This window comes from Aptenodytes patagonicus, chromosome 2 (assembly GCF_965638725.1).
Source record: "Aptenodytes patagonicus chromosome 2, bAptPat1.pri.cur, whole genome shotgun sequence".
Lineage (NCBI taxonomy): Eukaryota > Metazoa > Chordata > Aves > Sphenisciformes > Spheniscidae > Aptenodytes > Aptenodytes patagonicus.
Genome location: NC_134950.1, coordinates 38,964,936 through 38,981,695, shown reverse-complemented (window position 1 = coordinate 38,981,695; position 16,760 = coordinate 38,964,936). Strand labels below are relative to the sequence as shown.

At 34.8% G+C, this 16,760-nt stretch overlaps 1 protein-coding gene across 1 annotated transcript; it reads right to left on the bottom strand.

Annotated features, from left to right (window-relative positions):
- Positions 1-350: 350 nt before the first annotated feature.
- On the bottom strand, positions 351-15,405 carry PPP1R42 (protein phosphatase 1 regulatory subunit 42). Its single transcript, XM_076332193.1, is given in 10 exon segments — positions 351-410; positions 412-459; positions 461-526; positions 529-662; positions 1,955-2,083; positions 3,372-3,489; positions 9,420-9,536; positions 12,247-12,385; positions 12,821-12,987; positions 15,245-15,405. Coding segments are annotated over 10 exon segments (1,107 nt in total). The 5' UTR covers positions 15,374-15,405.
- Between the last annotated feature and the right edge of the window lie 1,355 nt (positions 15,406-16,760).

The window sequence follows — 16,760 nt, the reverse complement described above, 5'->3', positions numbered from 1 at the left end:
GGCACACACATCAGATTTTCTTTCTTGATTATCTTGATGGTCTTGAGCCGATGCTACAGGAAAATGCTAATCAAACATACAATACACTGGAATACGTCTATTAGAAGTAAGCTATAATGATGAAAAGTGATCGTTTCTCCTTCTGCGTATTACTGCGTGCACGGGATCAACCTTCACCAATGTTGTCGACAGTAACTGTACTTCCAAGAATTAACTTCTATATTATTTTACCTTTGTGGAAGATTACAATCAAATGCATATGACAGAAACTAGTTACACTGGAGTAAAGTTATTACTATTAGCTAGTCTACTGATTTATAACCAGAAGCTGAAATCTATTATCCTGTCTTTCAAAGAAATAAAGACAACAATTATAACCTGGTTAAAAAAACCTGAAACTGATTTCATATGAAATTCTACCTTCATGTACTCGTTTTCCAACTGATTCAGTAAGAGCTGTACATGCAATAACCAACAGAACTAAGCGGAAGATGTCTGAGGAACATACCTGAGTTTTCATCTGATTTATTTTTTTTCCAGGATTCTTGGCAGAGGTTTTCTTTTAACTTTGTGCATCTCAGACAAAACTAAAGCATTTGTTTTTTCTTTCACAGAGTGACTGTAGTGAAAGGGAAGAATAGGATAAGGTGTTTCAAAGTCAGCTGCAGAAAACAAAGAAAAAAGGATTAATTCGATATCCCAAGTCAAACCGTATCTATTTTAATATTCAGTATGATTGATCACACGTTCCAATATATCTTGTTATAGAAAACAGTGTAATAAGCCTTAGGGTAAAATGCCTCAAATTTGATAATCGAGAATGGAAAAATTTGTATGAAATTATGGAAGGTGCTGCAAACACTGACGAAGGTGAATATTAAAGCAGGTATTCATATTCAGGTGGAGTTATTTGAAAGGGAGTAAATTCAATTACATAGCACCTCCTTATATCGGTAGTTATTCAGAAGACAGAGTATTACTTTCAGAACCATTGCCATTCACATATGGCTTCCAAACACTGAGCAGACTGCAACTTTCTTGGGGCTGAGACTGACAGGCTGAGTGCTTTTCACTTCACGTCTTCAAAAATAACTGATCTTCATGACATTTCATGAATTAATAATTTGAGATAGTATGGCTATAAGGAACATGCTCTCTCCCCCAAGTTACATATCACAGTTTATCTTCTGAAAACAACAGTGAAACTGTCACCAATTTTATTTTATTTTATTTTATAATTATGGTCATTCAAACCATTTTGAGTAATTTGAAGTCTAATGTCTGTTTCCAAATACTGCAAGATGGCAAGACATGCTGTTAAGTCACTTATGTTTTAATCTGCAGTCAACTCTGTAACAACAACAACCCCCACCCCACCATTTTTTAAAAAACTCAAAGTTTATTTCAGGTTTTGCTTGAGTTTCAAAACTGATTTGTTTTCCTGCTTCAAGAACTTGTTGCCTTTTCTTTTAGCTTTAAGGCTTTTTTTCCTCCAAAACTTTTTTTTTTTCTTTCCAAGTTTAAAACTTTTACTTCTCCTAGACATGTATCTTGTGAAGGCCTTTAAAAGGACTGGGAATTTACACAGATCAAGTAAGTATCAACAAACACATTTTAAAAGTCTGATGTATTTATTTCATGCATATTTATTCTAGAATGCCCAACACTTTTTTTTTTTTTTTAATATGGAAAGTAATCATGAATATTTACAAACATTCAAAATGTATTAGCTACTCCTTTCCATAATTCTGGGAGATTGGGATGGAAGGAAAAAAAACACCACATGAACTAGTGCTAAAATTAATTTTTTTATTGGAAAAGTTCAATTTCTACTCCTGTGTTTTGGTCTCACCACCAGTACAAGTCTCATTCCTAGTATATTTACTGTTAGCTTCTATTTTATTGTTTCTATAATACTGCAAATAATCATGAAGTAATTGATTAGTTTGCTTACAAAAATGTAGATAGGCTGCATGTTCATTTGTCATTCGTTCTTTGTTTTTTTTCCTGGCAGCTTTGGAGGCTTTCCAACTCATTAGGAACTGTCTTTCCATTTCTTTAATTTCTTTCCCATCAAGGGATTCTGTCAAAGAGAACATTTTCTGTGATACCCGAAGTTAACTAAAAGGCTGTACAAAATGTGTACTGGTTCTACATTTGCTCTCTTCAAATCTTTTTTAGTCTTTTGGTAAAAAAAATACCTAGTACAGCTTCATATTCAAATTCAAGCTGCAAGAGTGAGTTGACATGTCTTAATTACAAAAGAAAGCACCTATTATTTTTATAACTTTCAAGGGAAATACATATAATTTCACATTCAGTTAATGTGCAACAGCTTATAGAAAGTTTTGAAGAAAAGCTATGCTTTTTACACAAGATATATACAGATGCAGAAATTCAGGTTAAGAGAGAGAAACTGCATGTCTTAGCAATCAAGGAATCCTACTGATCATAAAGACAGACGGACAGATTTGGCTCTTTAGAGTTAACTTTACTCACTTAGGTGCCATAAGGCTTATGCTCTGTGTTTCCTTGGTTGCATCTGCATTTTTGAGTCAGACCAAATGAAATACCTCTTTTGGCCACAAATTTAGGTTGCGTTAGAACTGTCCTAAGGCACTGTTATTTTCATTGTTCAGATAGGCTTTTTCTTAATGGCCAGCATTTTGTACTCTCAGAAAAAAGAAGAACAAGTTCTGTAATTACAACTTTTAAGATAATTGCCACCTTTATCCAAAAAAGTAAAAAAATGAGCAGATATTTTTTACTTGTTTCTACAGTATGAATACTTACATATAGAAGACTAAGTTGCTTCCTTTTATGCTAAAACTATCTCAAAATAATAATGTAAACTGCATCACAGTAAGGTTAAGATTAACAAATACATCCGTAACATAAGTGTAAACTGCTTTTAAGTTTAAGGACAAATGTTATATAACAAATTCAAACATAGTAAGGTATGACCTGTACAACTCTGACTGTGCAACTAAAACACCTAAGCAACTACTACAGGCTTATAGGGGGGTAGACAAACTTAGCTTTGAAAATCAGTTTCACAACATCTGGAATATGAACACAAAAAAGCCTTACTGTCTTATAAGAATCTCATCAATCATCTATTGCAAAACGAATCACTACTACTACTACTAGCAAAAGCTAAGCAACATGGTTTGTGCAGTTGATTACATAAGCAGTTTTAGCTACATTACCTGTACATAAATTAAAAATTCGTCATTTGACATAAATATCTATGGCAGTAATTGTGTTTACATACATAGTGCAATTCAAGAATGATTAATGTATCAGTTATTTCCTAAAACAGTGAGGGGTATGGGTGGGTTTTGGGGCTGGCTATTGGTTTTATTTTTTACCTAAAGTTCGTGACTGTACTACAATCCTGTCCCTGTACTTTGGCTTGTGGCAGATGGGGTTTCCTGCAAGATCCATTCTGCGTAGCTTTGTCCATTTTTTTAATACAACCTCCAAATCCTGCAATTGATACAAGATCAGAACATTGTGATTATTTTTCCCCCTCCAGAGTAAAATTCAATAGTAATGCGATTTCTTCAGCCAGGCCCAAATCCTGCACACAGAAATAATGAAACACTTCAATGAGACTATTCATGTATTAATATGCACATTAAGAATGTGCATTGTCAAATAGAGTGGTGCGTAGCATTCCCCGAATATATCATAACTGTGCAGAAGAAATGGTGATGCAGTTGGAAAACTGCATTTTTAAGGATACAGTAATGCCAGCTATGGAAAATTACCACTACAATCCCACTCACAAGCACCTAAAGCTGAGGAATTACCAGCCAAAAAATTTGTATGATATGTAATGTCTGTTAATGCATCCCCATGGTCTCACAGAGCCCTTAGAGTATCAGTGTCTGATTAGAATTTGAAAAAATTGTGGAAGAATAAATACTTTACAGAGAAAGAACAAACTAAAAAAAGCTAAAAATCGTGCAAACCACAGTAGACTGCCTCTCTCTTTATATATATGTAAAACTGTGTATTACAGGAGAAACAGTAATCCCCCCCTACATCACTGTGGGTGGTCAGTTATAGTATTGGCCCAAATAGTGAAATTTTTGAAATATACCTTTCTCCATCTGTGTTTCTGTCTGGTTACCCAAGGGCAGTATGACCTAGATAAAACTACTTCTGTCTTTTAAATACAATAAATTCAAGTTAAAAGGATGCAAAGCTTAGCAGATTAGTCCTTTCTACTCAGACACCCTACTTTCTGAAATACTTTCTTTTCAAAATTTCACTTAACTGTCATTCTTGATAGGCTTCCTTACATGTGTGAAAAGCTTAAGAAGGGGTTCAAAACGATCTGTATGAATACAAGAGGAGAGAGAATTTATGTTCCACAGTTGTAATAATTTGGAAAAAATCTACTAATCACGATGTGACAGATTCTAAACTGCAAAGCCTGTAGAATTTTGTAGCTTGATGCCAATAATGAAGTATCTAGCAATGTAGATATCTCTTAGCGCCTTCAAATTTAGAAAATCACCTGGGTAACGCAAGCAAACAGAATTCTGGTTTTGCAGGCTTTACTCCCTTGGTAGAAAATCCTCCTGGGAATGTTCTGTGGGTTATGTAATACACGTTTAGAAAAATCACATGGAAGAGGAAGTGGCAGCACAGCCTTATACCTCCAAACCACATCATTTTTCGTCTAATGATAATGATGCTGATATCATCTATCATCTATTGTTATCCAGTGATGATAACGTCTTTTCAGAAAAACAAGAGCAAAAGTCTGGTTCTGTGAGGAGCAAGACTGATAAAACACTGCAAGAAACTCTGAGGACCAGTCCACATGAAGAAATGTTGATAAATCTCAAAGTTACACAGCAAAGCTTTATCAGCGTGTATCAGAATAGCAATATGATAGCCCCCACAGTTTAGGTGTGAACACTTAACACAACAATTTGGGTGAAAAATATTTTAGGCTAGGCTTATTTATAAAGAAATAGCATTTAGCAAGTGTATTTATTTATTCTTACCTGAGCATTCAGGCATTGTCATTGAAATCTGTAATGTGTTCGAGATTTCACTAGAAAGAATTTTTTCAAGTAATAGTTTTGCAACACAAAATTGTCTATTACTGAAATAAAATGTATACAGTTTAACTGATGAGTGTGTACAAAGAGTCCTATAGATTTTTGTTAGCTGTTACTTACTTGATAAATGACCCAGAACATGCTTACTCCAGTGTATGTTTATCTAAGAGCACACTAATCCTGTGCTGAAATATGATTACCCTTTCGATACGCTCTAGTTGTTCATTGCCTTCCTGTCTCTAATAAAGTGCTTTCACTTCCCAGCCTTTCAATAAGCTGTACTAAAGGGACCAGACACTCTTCTGGGCAGTCTCCATTTGATAAATGATCATGTCATGCTATCACTTTGAGGTCTGCTACAAAATACTGACGAGCAAATTATATTCCATTGGGGGGTGGGGAGAGGGGGAAGGGCGAGTGCCTCAGTAGGCAGCTGTAGTGCTGGCAATAACATTCTTACCAATTAATGATGGCCATTTCAGAATTGGTATTTGACCACTATGCTCCAGTTTTTGTCGGAAACAGTCTAGTCCAACTGCCCTAACTACAGCTACAGACAGCAATTTGTCACCATTTTGACGACCTGTCATAATCTATTTGAGAAAATCTATAATTTTTCTCTTGTTCCTGACTCAATTCTGAGGCGAATGAATTCATCTTTTGTGATATCCTCTTGTCATAATCAATATCGGACAGGGGTTGAATAAATTATAGACTTGAAATACAGATTTTTATTTCTAATGATTTTATAGGTATTTCTAGCTATATTTTCTCTATCTATCCAAATACACAAGTCATAATCTTCCCAAAACAAATGTAATTAATAAACAAAGAATATTGTGGCTTTTTGTAAACAGGAACAGTTGTGGGTTTTTTTAAATAGGAATAGTGTTTTTTAAAAATTCCCTTAGTATTCCAACCCAAATACACTGCAGCCTAGAAGTCCTTGTGAACCTGACTAAAGTAAACCAGAAGCTCGATAGGATAAATAAATGAAGTAGCAAGAAACAGAAAACAAAGAAAAGCCAATCTATTAAAATCAATTATATTCTTGATAACTGACCTAAAACATGCATTTTACATGTGGTAGCTAGTCATAGGAAGTTATTTTGTCTGAATTGAGAAAAATTACTTAATTTCATTCTGTCTACCGTTCAGACTGCATTATATAAACTTCAGTCATGTGAAACAAGGTCATATGCCTTGATGTCTGTTAATTATGCTAACAATGCCCTGAACTACCCAGAACCTTAAGTGCTTGAATTTACTAGCCCTAATTTTCAACTATGCTGAAATCAACGTGGCTTTGTTGAAAAGCAAGGAAGTACGGGTTTTCATAATAATGTGAAAAAACTGAGATAAATGTTTAGATATAAAATAATTATTTTAATTACACACAAGTGAGAAAACTGTACATGAGAAGATTGCATTTCATGCATTTCTTATGCCTTTCACATTTCCCTCTTTTGCAAAGATTCCATGTTATTCCTGCTGCCATCTATCTCTGCTACACAGGTCACTGCTGTTGACCAGCCCTGCTAAGACCTGGATGGCTTCGCTACAGCTTCTCATCCCACCGGCTGAAGCAGAGCTGGGTACAGAGCTCTTCAGCACTTCTCTGTCATGCAGCACTGCCACAGGTTCTCATCAATGCCAAACATTCCTGGGAATGTTCTTGGTGGCAGTAATGGGGAAGCAGGAATGGGAAAACAGGGGATGTAGAGCCTTTGGCATGAAAAAGAGGTATACTTCAGAGTTTTGAAAACAGAGGGGCAAGAAGGAGGAGAATGGAGGCAGCTTGTGTGGGAATAAAAGAGCCTTTGCTGCATGTAACAAGTTCAGCCAGCAGAAGCAATTAAGCATATGTAGTACAACTGTATACCCCCTAAAATCCTTTCAGCTATCATAGCTGTAGAATCATGTAAGCCATGGAATCATCAAATTCAAGGTTGCAAAAAAATTGAAACATACTCAAAACTTCCCTCAACTATTTTTTTAAACAGTTAGTGGATGTATGAAATTGTTGTCCTGCTAGATGTTCACTGTAAGTTAAAACCTCTTAAACAGAGCTAAAACTGACTTTTTTTTTTATACTTTGCATGGCCTACTGCTTTTTCAACAGTTTTTTGTTTTTTTTTTTTTTTTTAATTTAAATAAGAATTTATATTAGTGATAAGTAGAGCCTACTAAAATGTAATCTCTAAAACACAGTAATTGCAGCTGGAAGGTTGGATATCCAGCTGCATCACACTGTTAGACACATTCAGTATGGTCATTGATTTTACAGGTCTGCAAGGATATGAATAGAAACACCCTACCTGCTCCATATTTTCAAGACTTGGAGATTGTTTAGAAAACACACAGGACAGTCACTTTCAAAATTTACCGAAGCTTGATCCAAGTGTAACTGATAGCAGCAGCAGCACCTAACTCAAATGCTAACCACATAATTTTTCAAAAGCTGTGACCATGTAACATGGAAATCTAAATGTCTAATTGATTTGGGTAAATATTAACTCTGGTCTTCCTGATGTTGCAATAATGACTTTTAATAATGATTAAAAAATATATACACAGTTACTGAATAATACAGTCTTTTTGTCTTCTCCTTATTCTGTTTCAGAAGATACTGGTTTTTCCTCTGAGATACTGAAAACGCTGTCTCTGAACTGGCATCCTCATTCTTAAAAATAATTGGTTCTTTGGCTAAGACAATCTTCTTTTGAGATCATCACAACTGAAGTCTTTTGTATTTATAAGAAAGAAAAAAAGACAATAAAAAAAATCACTGTAATATGTTTTATTTAGAAAAGGAATCCTTTTCAAAAGGGAAGCTTTGGAGAGACTACCTATTTAAAAAAGCTTACTGTTAGTTTGATGTAACCAACACATTCAATATGCTTTTAATTACTCAGCAAAAGCCTACATGAATTGTATTCCGATATTAATTCGATCACAGCTGCCAGCCAGAAACACAGCTTGAAATACAATACATTAATAATCCTCTAGTAAAAAAGAAATGCATCATTCAACATTTTTTAATATTAAAATGTAAAAAATGAAGAGTCCAAATAAAGTATATTGACCTAGAAAATTGCTAGATTATGCACACAAAGTACTGGAATCTCCTCATTAGTAAAAAGAACCGCCAAATTTAATGTAAAAGATATTAAGTGTTCTAAGTAATAAGAATAGTTATTTTAATAATTACTAACCAGTGAAAGTTAACTTTTCTAAGGAAATAGAATGTGTATGCAAACCAGTAATGAAAGAGTTTACTTTAATCAAGGCTTTGTCTTGGTGATTTGGGTTACGATTTAAGCCAATTCATTTTAGTATTTATTAATAAAAATAAAAAATTCAAAAAAAGCAGAACACTGATGCCGATGGTTTATATTAAATGCAAACAGTGTTTATTAAGTAATTTATAAAGTTTGTTCCATGCCTCCACCGTGCAATGATGGTGTCAGCATACTGTTCAACATAAATTTGATGTTCAGTTACTAGCATGACACTAAAATTCTTTTTTTAACTGCTTTTTATGTCAAGAAGTAGAAGACATCATAACTTCTAAAAATAATAATAAGTGACAAGGCACATACTCCTGTTCCTTTTTGAGAAGATAAGCTGGAAATTGTATGTCTAGAACATTCTCTCTGAACCACATTCACTACTGCAAAAGGAAGAGCATAAATACTTTTATTTCATTTGTTTTAGCTGCTACTGTGGAAGTTAGAGCAAGTTAGAGCTCTTGCTTATGAAGACATGTCTTTCCCTAGCAGAAATTTATGAAAGAAATTCATTGTATACTTTCATGACAAATACTTCTTATGCTACTCCAGCAACAATAGTCAAAAAGTCATTTTGATATTAAAATGGCTGCAAAATCAGCTAGATGATCTGATATCCAAGAAGCGGCTTTTATTTACATTAGAATAGAGAATTAAAAACTGTAATATGGTAAAATATTGCAAGGTTATTAATAAACAATGGTCACGTCATCTTTGCAAATTAAGCCACTGATAGTCACTCAGATGGCCAAAACATACACACTAACTCTACATTTTGGACATGTTATAGTTCTAACTTCCATGCATTTAATACTCAGTTGAGAGATGCATGCACAATTGCCACTTTACGTAGGATTAAAGGACATTTGGACATAATAAACGGTTCTCCATTTTTAATCTCAACAAGATTTTTGGATGAGAAAAGACAGCATGCTTGGAAAGTCAGAGGTTCAGTAACTGTAGAAGTAAAGTTTATTTTTACTCATCTATTTAGTGATAAAGATGAATTTGACTGATTTCCATACTAAATAGAACAAATATTTATTACCTTCATATGTTGAAGTTGATTGTCAACTGCTCTAAGATAAGAAAGATTTTCCAAAACTGCCAGTTCTCCTAATTCATCAATGTTGTTATTGCTGATATTCAACACAGACAAAGATTTCTGGAGGAAGAAAAGCAGAAAAAGAAAATTATTTTTTTCATGCCATGCATGAGTCAAGTTGTAAATTCTTACAGAAAATTCTCTTAAAGGAAGAACAAGCATACGAAGCAGAAACATGCAAGTACAACTACCACATACCTCACACATTGTTTTATGTTGGCCTTGCATGTTGTCCTACAATGCTGTTTATTTTGGTTTTGAAGTCAAACCAAAGTAAGATTATTTCTCAATTATTTCAGGAATTCTTAGTAAATACAGAATTTTTGTTTTTCTCTAAACATGCTCAAATGCTTTACGGAGTTCTGCAAGTGCTACTAACTCTATGTTTGAAGTACGAAACAAACACAGAAATTGACTGCCTTTTCCAAGGTTACATCTGAACTGCACAGAGCTGAAATCCATATCTGATACCCACGTAGTCTCATTTAACAGCTGGACTATACTGTTTTTCCTTCAGGCCTGATCCTACAAACCTCTTGGTATAGATACCGCTATTCCTTGCCCCTTCTTTGGAACACTAGTGAGTCACATAATGCACTTTGCCTTTTGTAACAGAGAATAGTTAGAGAGATCTTTACATTCTAGATAAAAAGTAAATGTTTCAGGTGTTTATCTCAGGAAATACTTGATGTAGTTTCATGTAAAAGGAACAAGAAGCTTATATCTCTAGAAGATGAAAAAGGGCACCTAATCGAGTGAGTTTAGATATGGGATTTACCATTAGTTAGAAAATGTCTATTTCAGCAGTGTATACAGGAAACGTAACCCCCTTCTAAAATCTAACCAAGATCTACATTGCAGGCAGAAGTTACCAGTATCATCCTGATACACACAGTGCATAAACTTAATCTCCTCAGTCAAAAGATTCATGATATTGTCATCATCAAAACATTTGCTTGTGGTACACAGTGAGCTATATGGTCCCATGGTTTTTTGGCTCTTTCATCTCTGACAGCATTAAGAGCCAGAAACAGATAGAAGAAGATGACGTAAGAAGTGATGTCTTAAAGAGGGACCAAACACTTAGCACTTGAAGAGTAAAAATAGAATGTTTTTACATGTAGCTTCCATAAAGATATTACATGTTCAAGAAGGCAAAGTGTTTCTTAAAAAAAAACCCAAAAAACCACCACACCAAAAGACCTTAAATAAAAGCCACGAAGAACAAAATGCTAGTGACTCTAGGCCAGGATGCTGAAAAACACTGAAATATATGAGCTATCCCGGGAAGATTATAACTATATAAACTCCCTCTACTTTCATCATTTCTCCAATACAGAAGGAACAAAGTAAAAGTGCTCCCACAGGAATGGCTCATTTCTATTAAAGGAAAACGGCAATACGTGTCTTGGATTACTTAATCTCAAACCAGCAAGAATTAGAGCTAGGTCAAATGTTTATGATATACACAAGAACAAAAGAACTCACTTTTCAGTGAGTTCTTCATCTTCACAAAAAAAGCTCATCAAGCCCTGACTACACTTTGGGAGACACAGCAAGATGATTTTTTTTTTTAGTATGGAACTACATCTATTAGTAAATAAAGTCTATTTTTTTAACCACTTCAACAATACATTTGATGTTTACTGAGCAATTAACATCTTGAAAGAAAACTTCAAAAGCTGACTTTCCTGAAATCTTGACATACTGTTGTCCCACAAGCAGGGTCCAGTACCCGGTGTGCAATAAGCCAATCTTACACACAGAGCCGAGATATTTATTTAGCTCATGTTTGCGCAAAGATGGGTGCTAGGTGGTAATTCCACAAAGCTAGCACACTACACAAAAGAACTACAGCATATTTATATTGTTACATGATTAGTAAAAGCCCGCCTAAATTCATGCTCATTGGTTAGTTATGTTCAAATTAGCCTTGCTTGCTATGTAAATTAGCACGCATGCTCCTTGCAGGTGTGGAGGGGCAAGTCTTTCCAATCTTGAATTGAGTTGGTGGTCGCGATCTCCCCCTGCCGCCTTTACCTTTCCCCTAGTTACTGCAGTGTTTTGCTGATTTCTTGTTTCTTTGGCAATCAGCTAGCCTCCGGACGCTTTCTAGGGCAGGATTTTCCCCTTTTATCAGTCTTCTAGTTCTTCTTCAAGGGCACAGTCGTTGTAAAGCATGCATTGTTTATACAAGATAATCAGGCTAGTACAATGAAGACTACAGTCTAGGATAGGTATTAACCCAAACATTTGGCTACAATACCACAACACAGAAAAACTGCAGAACTAAAACTGAATGCTTTTGATTGTGTTGCTCTTAATATCCAGAAAAAAGGCTGTTTGCACCTTTTGCCATTGCATTCTCTAGAGAAGTACGGGAGGCAATAAACAAACTAATGTAATAATCAAATCAGAGAAGTATCAACAAAGTAATTCACTACAAACTAAGTCGACTAAGATAACTGATAAATTCCTACCCCTTTTTTTAGTTTATTCACATTCTGTTGGTATAGGGCATCCACACATTTCCTTACTTCCTCTCTCTCTCTTCTTATTTCCATCCTTCACAGAAAAATAAATGAAGAAGTAGAATCTGCTGGACTCCTTGCTTATATGAGAACTGGGATGGGAGTCCCTCGGTAGAATTTGAAAGAATGACACCAATTGGGAGAAAAGGAAAACACACAGTGATCAAGTCCTAATCACTTCTCTTAAAAATACTGATCCACTGATTAACGGCTCATTGAAATTCACAAAATGTACTTACTGCCAGGGACCTAAGAGATCTTGGATCAAACAGAAGCTTTTCGCCAAGAGGGAGGTGTTGACTTTCAATATGTAGCTCCCTTATTTCTTCTAATTTATTCAAACCCTCTACTACAGTGATGCAGTTGCCCCCCAAATACCTGCAGAATAGAACACAAAATAGATTTAATATCCTTTGAAAGCAAAAGCTAACACAAGGCCTCAATATATTAAAAAAATAAATATTTTAAGTATTATTGAATAATACTTGGAAATTATAATAGAAAAAGTAAATAACCTAGCATGTGAGTAGAACATACAGCTAACATCCAAAGTTTTTTTAGGGGTTTTATATATTGCTACTATTATTATTAAATGGCTGAAAAAGGAAAATAATTTAAATGCAAATAAATGTTAGATGATATGCCATCACTTATATTATAGAACACTTCATTAAAAAAATCATGAGCAATTACTTTTATTTGAAAAGCAACATTTAAGAGCTGAAAGGACCTTACTGGCTACATAATTTTTTCATTTCTTAGTGTAATAATTATTCTTTTACTAGTAAAATAAATACACGATTTTCAACTTACAGTTTTTCAAGGTTTTTCAGCGATGAGAGATTTTCTATACATGTAATACAATTGTTCTGAAGGTAAAGGTGTGTTATATTTGAAGCAAAGTCCAAGTTCTGGATTTGACTGATTTGGTTATCATATAAATACAGAACTCTAAGATTTTTACACAAAGAGAGGTCACCCTGAAATAAACAATAACAAATTAACGCTACATAGAGTTCACTCACTGCTGGCTTCTGGAAGCTGTTGATTGTTTTTATATTTAAGTTCTGCTGCATGATTTATACATTTTCATCTTTAACAAACGCTTTCAACAACTATTTTTCCTACAAAAACTGAGTGTCAGTAATCATCTCCTGCATAGATTTAAGACTGAAATCTATCATTACTGTTCTGCCGTATAGAAGCTGAGGACTACAGCCATCATCAGCAGGTACATCACATCCTGTGTGACTTCATTCCCTTCCCTGCCTTCATCAGCTGGATTTCAGAAAAGCACAATTGTTAGTGTAGTTGTCTCCATCAAACCTCGGTGATGCAATGGAAACCAGTTCTTGGCAAAGGAGTACTGATTTATACAAAAACTTGCACTTCAATATAATTTAATACACTTCTGAGTCTAAGATTCCACTCAAATGTCAAGTTTCTTTGAATGTATTCTTCTTAAATAATTAAAAGGTCACGTGTTCTTATGAGGGTTTCTGTAAAACTTCTCTATGGCACCTGATGAACCAGTCCTAATCAAATGGACTGATCGAATTAGTAACTTGCTATGCCTGTGCACATTCCTAGGAGTGGGCTGAATAAACCCATTTGATTGCATGGATCTGTTCACATAGAACAAGCTATTTAATGTTCTTGACTGAAATCACACTTTTAAAGCAGAACTCCACCATACACAACAACAATTCAGTTACTCAGGGTTCAGCAATTTCAAAATGTGCTCAGTATCTTGAGGGAATTTGAATTAACTCAGGACTTACTGAAACATGTATAAATTTCCTATTATTAAACTCAAAGGAAGGAGGACTGGGTTAAGTTTGCAGGTTTAGTCTTTGAAATGAGAAGGTCATGGATTATTTTTTAAATTAATAAGCCCCAGGGAGCAATCTAAAAAAAAAAAATGTAGATTTTAACCTGACTAATTTGAAAAAGCCACTACACCAGTCCAAATTTGTTAACCTCACTTGGCTTATATCCTGTTCCTGAACTCCCCTTTCCTTTCTCAGACTTCCTCTGAAATCTAAAGAATAAATCACTGATAGATTGAAAAGATTGTGCTGCTAGTTAACAACTCTTTGTAAAATTCCCAAGACTATAAAAAAAAAATGGCATCAATGACAATAAAATAAGTGTTTCACTTAATAGTATGTAATATCATTACTACTTCCTTTAAATAAAAATAAAATCTGATCTGCAAAATTACTAGTTCCTTACATCATCTTCTGTTCCACAGTTTGTTTTTTTGTAAAGGTAACCATCAATAAATACAAGTCTTTAAATAAAAAAACAAACTGTTGCTGAAAATATGAACTTTGTTTTTTAACCTCAGACCTAAAGTCTCCGAGAACACTATAGCTAGATTTCAACAGGGCTAAAGCACTGCTGTCAAAGCCCTACACCTACTGATTCAATGGCAACAGCCTGGCTATATTCTATAGGAAAAGTGTCAGGTCTAAATGATTAATCTGAAATATTCTCTTTCTTAAGTGGCTAAAGAGGTAAGTAAGTGGTTATCATTTCCATTCTGGTGACTTCCTGAAAGCTCCTTTACAATGTAGCAACTGTATAAAATAATCAAGATAGCAAAATGATTTTTTTTTTTGAGCTGCACATTTCTATAATAATTCTGTGAAATACTGCAAAAAATACTTCACTTTAACACTTCAGTTTATCTCTCTTGTGTAATTGCTTACATGGTTTTTCTATTTTAATTAATTATTGGCAAAAATAGTTAGTGTACTGATAATATCCTTCTTGTCTGCTACACAGATGATATGTATTTCCACAGTTTCAGGTAAGTAAAATACTTCAACAAGATTTTTGCCACATGAAGAAAAAAGTGTCAGGTCGATAATAAGAAACCCTGCAGACTGTTGGAGTTACAGTCACCCGCTTCGATGTTTTATATGAAAAGTTACACCTGAAAGATTATTTTCACATTTCAAATGCACATGCATTTTAAATCCATTTAAACACTTTTACATACAAGTAGTGTTCCACACAGTAACAGCAGTGAATGCTGAAGCATGTTTCCAAACAGATGTATCATTAAGGCTTAATTGCAAGTCAATATAAATGTTAAAACATAATATAGGTTATGAAATAGAAACTTGGCTTTGCTTGTTTGTCTCCCCAACTATAAACAACTCATCATAACAGTAACTGCAAAACATTTGAGTAGCCAGGTTAAAAGGAATAAAGAAAAATAAATCTTACAATTGCATCTATATTTTTATCTGATAAATTCAGATGAGTTATTTTTCGCAGATACTGTCCAAAGTCCTCTTCATTGCGATTCTTGTGACTGACGCTTTTAGCAATTAGGTCCATTGTTAGTCGAACCATAATTCTGTAATAGGCCAAACTGCTCTACTGCTTCTTTTAATAGTGTATTCCACGTGCTCTTGTAAGTAGTTTTATAAAATGCCTTAAAAACAAAAAGGAAAATGTTATACTACTTGTACCCCCAATCTTACACGTATACTTCAAATCTGATGTTTCCCCACTAATTCCCTTTTTGCTTACAGTGACACATTTATATATAGTCTTTGCTGCTTATAAAAACCTACCCCTTTCTTGCTGTCATTTTTTTGAACTTTTCGTGTATTAAATAACATTTAAAATACATTGTTATATTTGTTGTTTCAGTGTGTTTAAGAAAGTTGTACCCTAGTCTTCATCTTTTTCATATAGAAATATGAGCACAATGGTCCACAGCAGAAGTAGTTCTCACACAGAAATAACTAATTAATGGCAGCTCATAACCTAATTATTAGTTAGAAAATACATCACTTAATTGCAGGTTTTACAGGCTGTGAGAAGTGGTATAAAGCTACAGTACTCTTTATACAGCTGCACAGCCCTTTTGTCGTGCACACAACTGCATGTGTATTTGTTATGCACAGTGAAAAACAGTTTTTCGCACTGAGGCATACTGTAGAGGCTCCCACAACAAAACCAACTTTTTTTTTTTTTAAGCTCTGGCCATTGTTCCAAGTGAGCTTATAAATCGGGGAATGGGGGGGGAGGGAAGAAGGCAGGACACATATTTCGAACTGGATGTGTCTGGGGATAAAAATACCCTAACAAATATAACTTAACAACTCAGAATAAAAAGGTTGCTTTTTTAGCCAGTACATAATACAATGTACATTATGTATTTTAGCCAATGCATAATACCCCCACATCAGTGCATCAAAACAACTGAGGAGACAGCAAAAACCATCCCAATACTAAAACTCACGCAGCCACAGAAACCAAGGCACGGAGAATCCTCCTTGGCAGTATTACATTTATGAGAAACTGAGGAAAAGCAAAGATTGAAACTGTGAAGACAGAAGAAACTTGCTTACTTACTAAGCAAGGCTGAAGCTCAGTAGTTCCCCCTTATTCATATGGGGTTTGGGTTTTTTTTTTTCTTTTTTTTTTAAAGGTGGGGGAAGGAAAGCTGAAAGGACTTTTTTTTTTTTTTTTTTTTTTTTTACTGAGAAGCTTGCCTCTTTCTTGCTTTTTACATAAAAATACCTTTCAGAGCCTTTTCTTAGACCTCCTTCCAAAGCAAGCAGTAACAGCAGAGGGAAAGCCGGGCTGCCAGCGCCGGGGCCTTCCGTGAGGCAGGTCTCCCTCGATCCCCCAGCTCCTAGAGCCGTGTTATTTGACACGGTCGTTCCCGTCTCCCCCACCCCGGCAGAAGGCTTGACGACGACAAGGACCAACCGCCACCCACCACAAC